Source organism: Perkinsus marinus (genome assembly GCF_000006405.1).
Source record: "Perkinsus marinus ATCC 50983 genomic scaffold scf_1104296952964, whole genome shotgun sequence".
Classification (NCBI taxonomy): domain Eukaryota; phylum Perkinsozoa; order Perkinsida; family Perkinsidae; genus Perkinsus; species Perkinsus marinus.
The window spans coordinates 1-4,733 of record NW_003208682.1 but is presented as its reverse complement, the minus strand read 5'-3'; the positions used below and the strand labels follow the sequence as shown (position 1 = coordinate 4,733).

The window sequence follows — 4,733 nt, the reverse complement described above, 5'->3', positions numbered from 1 at the left end:
AGCACTTACTGTGTTGATACAGGTGCTCTCTTTACTGGGTTTTTTCTCATTCTCTACGATAATGGGTATGCTTATCGATGATTTGATGGTTCGCTTCGAGAAGATTAGTAAGGATGAGTCTATCGATACCAAGGAGATGGTTACCTTCATCGAGTTGTTGGATGAAGCAGTTCAGTATGCCGACCAGAACAGGGATGTTGCTGATAAGAGGGGTCAAGTTCTTGAAAAGTTGGTCAAGAAGCTTTGTGATAGAAGCCCTATCGATGCTGATACGGGTATTAAGCCTATTGATGAGTTGCGTCATGTGGTTTTGACTCCTAATGTGTCTTATTCTGATGTTGTTCATCAGCAACGATTCCGTTGTCCCACCATTAATTATCAGTATACCTCCGATGCTATAAAAGGTGCTGGTTCTAGTAAGAGTCGTAACCGTTTACCTTATCTCCATGTTGATTGGTTGGGGTTTTTGGCGGTTCCTTCTCTCCAGCAGGCGGATATGAATTCGTTCGAATGGTTGGTTATGAATATCCCGGTACTGAGGTCTGTTATGATACTACCAGAAGTTTGGGGGGTTATGCAACCTACCTTACGTCTCTTTGTTCTACACGGTAGGACGAAGTTTCGCAGTCGCTACGCTGGTAAGGATGTTATCAACGCATTGGATATGGATTCTGAAGCTTTGGTGCGTAGTCCTACTTTGTGTACTGTGGGTCACGTTATTAGGATGTTGGTGGTACTGACCTTCTATGATGCGTTAGGTCTCTGGGATATTGATCCTCATCGTCCTCCTGTTATTGCATCGGGTGCGATGACTGATGGCGGTTCCTACGACAAGAGGGTTAGAGCGTTGACTAAGCCGGTTTACTTCAGTCTAATGAGGGTATTTACTATGTACAAGACCGTCTTCTGGAGGTGTCTGTACAATCATTATTATGATGATCCTCAAGGTAACGCGGCTGCTCTTTCTGCTCTAGAGCCAAGCAACTTTGATCCGATGGCTATTAGTACCTTCCGTCGTTGGGAGTGGATCTTTGGTTGGTTGGACGTTAACAGTGTATCCGCTGAGGCTGCTGTCCAAGCTGTACACAAGATTGAGCAGAGTTATTGTTATAAGGGCTCTAATGGTGAGGCTGAACAGCAAGGTAGTTCGTCGAGCTCCTCTGAGGTTGGGGAGTACGGTGACTTTGGCTCATGGGACTAATGGTTTTATGATACACTTTGTCGGATATGATGAAAGATGAGGATAAGGTTGATGATAGAAGTGTCTTTCATTATTTTTCTGCTGTGGGTTCCCCTTGTTATGGTACCACAGTGTCAGTGTTGAGAAGGTTTGTATCATACTTCTGAACTTTTCGAGTTTCGAGGCTCGATCTCGAATCGATTCGGTCCCAGAAGTTATATAATCGATTGGCTCAATGTCGATACCGGGAACCGAGAATCGATCTCGAATCGATTCTCTCGATTCAAGGGCGCCGGTTCGATCCAAGGCACCGGCATTTTTATGTATTTTCTATTTGAAAAGTTGCGCACAATGAAACCACTGAAACCCAAACCCGTGACATACAGCCTATAAGTTTTGAGTTACTGCTACAAATAGTTGAGCCGCTATAGTGTAGCGCTGCTAATTGTTGTTGAAATAGTAGCCAAGCTGCATGGCCGGCGGCCGTTAGCCGCCGTGTCACGGCGCATTTCGCGCCGTTCATCGTTAAACGAAGCACTGCTTCGGAAGCACATAGCCTAGAAGTTTTCCTGCGTATACCATCTGATTTCGTTTGTCGTAGCACAACGTACCATTCGCTTTCTCATGCCTACATCGAATGCAGCAACGCCGCGAGGTCAGGGTTCCGGATTCTTTCCACCCGGTATTGGAGGTGGCTTCTCTGGTGGCAGAAAGCGTCGCAGGATTGAAACTGGGATAGCACCCATTATGGATCTGTCTTCTGAGCACAGCTCTCCTGAAGCGCACTCTTGCTCTCGTGGTGTTCTTCGACGCTCTTTTGGTGCTCCTTCTCGCTCCTCTGGTGCTCCTCCTCGCTTCTCTGGTACTCCTTCTCGCCCCTCTGGTGCTCCTCCTCGCTTCTCTGCTACTCCTTCTCGCCCCTCTGGTGCTCCTCTTCGCTTCTCTGGTACTCCTTCTCGCCCCTCTGGTGCTCCTCCTCGCTTCTCTGCTACTCCTTCTCGCCCCTCTGGTGCTCCTCCTGGCTCCTCTAGTGCTCCTTCTCGCCCCTCTGGTGCTCCTCTTCGCTTCTCTGGTACTCCTTCTCGCCCCTCTGGTGCTCCTCCTCGCTTCTCTGCTACTCCTTCTCGCCCCTCTGGTGCTCCTCCTGGCTCCTCTGGTGCTCCTTCTCGCCCCTCTGGTGCTCGTTGTCGCTCTTCTGGTACTCCCTCTCGCTCCGGTGATTCTCCTCCTCGCTCCTCTGGTACTCTCTCCCGCCCCTCTCAGATCTCAGCAAGAACTGTTGAGGCTCCACCTGATGCCTACGCTGAACCGCCGTGCAAGTCTAAGCTAGATTACGAGAAATACGACACTTGCCCCAAAGAAAATCGCCGCTCAAAGCCAAGCAGGGTGTGGGAGCAGTTTCATGTCATTCGGTGCAAGCGAACTGGGTTTGTCTACCCAGAGCGCGCGGTCTGCAAGAAATGTGGACAGGTTTACTCTATGAGGAAGCAAAATACTTCGGCGCTTCTATGCCATATCGACAACGGATGCGACGAACAAAGGGATCAGCCACCAATAGCATCGTACTTTTACCAGAAACGGAAGGTCAATTCCAATCAGAAATCTGCTGTGAATGCGGCGTTGGTTGATCTGCTGGCATGCGTGCCTGGTATAAGCTTCAACGGAACCCAGATAGCAGCATTCAAGAAATTCGTTGAGGTCGCGGCTCAGGTGGGGGCAGAAAATAGGTCGGGCTTCGATGCATCGCAAGTCTTATTTTGCCCCAAGACTCTTACTGACGACATGTTGAAGAAAGGGGCGGACGCCACAGAGAAGATTAAGAACCACCTAGCTCAGCAGCCAAAGCCAATAATGGTAGTACGGGAAAAGGTCAGCAGGGGATCGGTATTGGGAAGGCGGACTAACGGAGGTATCTGTCAGCCTTGCAATCTGCGAGTTGTAGATACTTTTCGACGGCTGGACCAGCCACCATAAGCACGAGAATGTGCTTGGAGTCACCACACTTTTGAATGTTAACGACGTGCAGCGGAGCGTTCTTCTGGCACTGGAGACACCAGAGACCATGACCGCTGATGACATTCAGGAAAGCTTGGAACGGGTAATCTCAACGTTAGCGACTAATGGTTAGTCCATAAATATCGACTCTATATTTTTGGACTAACCGCCAGTTAGTCCATTCATCGACTCGATAATATCGAGGAGCAATGGATCACTGAAGCTCAGTGAACAGTATTAATGTTTTCAGGTATGTTCTAGATATCAAATCCCGATAGAAAAGGTGCTATTTGCCAGTGATAGCTGTTCGGCGAATACGGCGGCTCTCGGGCAAGGCAATATGGCCTCCGTGTGCTGTTTTGCACATATGGTGCAAAACGCCCTGAAGGCCGGGATGACACACCCTGTGGACAATGCGATAGACAACTGCGAGGATGCGCTACGCAGCATGAACACTGGAGAGACTCTTGAAGCTTTTCTCGAGGAGCAGGCAACGGCTCCGGTCGAGTCGGTTCTTCTGACAAGCTCGCGCCTCGTTGCGTACTTCAAGAGGTCGAAGCTGAATGGCAAGCTAGCACGTCTTGGATACAACAAGTAATAGAGTCGCTGTGTATGTTTCAACGGTCAGATCAGGCTAAAGCGAAGGAGCACAGTTCGCTGGGACTCTGTTTATGAGATGATCGATAAGATAATTAAGAGCTGGTCGGGTATTGAAGAACTTCTCAGAGAAAAGAATAAAACGAGGTGATACCTTAAGTCAGCTTAGTAAGATCCAAGCTTAGAAAGCGTCCAGCTGTTCTAGGCCAAAACTAACCAGTAGTGTTAACTTTATTGCGCTCAGGAACTTCCAGAACTTGCTTTCGAACAAAGAGCTATTGATTCAAATTCGTAGCTTCTTAATCCCTTTTCGCATAGCGACCAAAGTTATGCAAGGGAGGAAGCCGGGAACGGCAGTAAAATCCATTGTGTGAGTCAAACGGAGTGGTTCATTTTCTTCGCCTTGAAGTAGTCTGTGAATCCTCAGGAAGCTTGAGCGGTGCTGGATATTCCTTCAAACTTCTCCTCCTGGAGAATTTGAGGATTTGCAAATGGTACGCAGTAACGTCAAAGAGCAGTTCTTCCTGAAGGTACCTCGGAATGGACACGTAGTTTCCGATTGGATCTCTCGATTGCAGGTCATATGTAACCTTACCCCAGACGCTTTGCTCCCTGCAATGTTGCACCCTGCAACGAAGGTCAGAGGTGTAGAGAAGCTAAAAATGGTTACTGAGTATAGAAGACGTATCAAGGGTGAAGAGTCTATTCTCCGCCGTGAGGACTTAATCGAAGCGCTAAAAGGATGGTCGCTCATCACCGAGAACAGCAACGAAAACAATATACACACTAATCATAGTACTAGCGAGAATGATGCTGCTGAAGCTAATATGCTAGAACAAGTGGTCGAAATTGCTGACGACAGCCTCCTGCAAGGATTGATTGACGTGAAAGACTTGCCTAGGTGGAGTGAGAGGGGTAGGGACAGAACAGCTGATGAAAAAGCCCTGCTGATCGATAAAGA

General features: G+C 48.4%; 2 protein-coding genes across 2 annotated transcripts; both read left to right on the top strand.

Annotated features, from left to right (window-relative positions):
• Positions 1-61: 61 nt before the first annotated feature.
• Positions 62-1,201, top strand: Pmar_PMAR005693 (hypothetical protein; the record flags this gene model as incomplete). The annotated part of the gene is made up of 1 exon (XM_002776884.1): positions 62-1,201. The coding sequence occupies one exon, from the start codon at positions 62-64 to the stop codon at positions 1,199-1,201; it is 1,140 nt and encodes a 379-aa protein (XP_002776930.1).
• Positions 1,202-1,804: 603 nt separating this feature from the next.
• Pmar_PMAR005692 (hypothetical protein) lies at positions 1,805-3,773 on the top strand (the record flags this gene model as incomplete). Its single annotated transcript, XM_002776883.1, has 3 exons — positions 1,805-3,049; positions 3,123-3,278; positions 3,426-3,773. The coding sequence occupies 3 exons, from the start codon at positions 1,805-1,807 to the stop codon at positions 3,771-3,773; spliced, it is 1,749 nt and encodes a 582-aa protein (XP_002776929.1).
• Between the last annotated feature and the right edge of the window lie 960 nt (positions 3,774-4,733).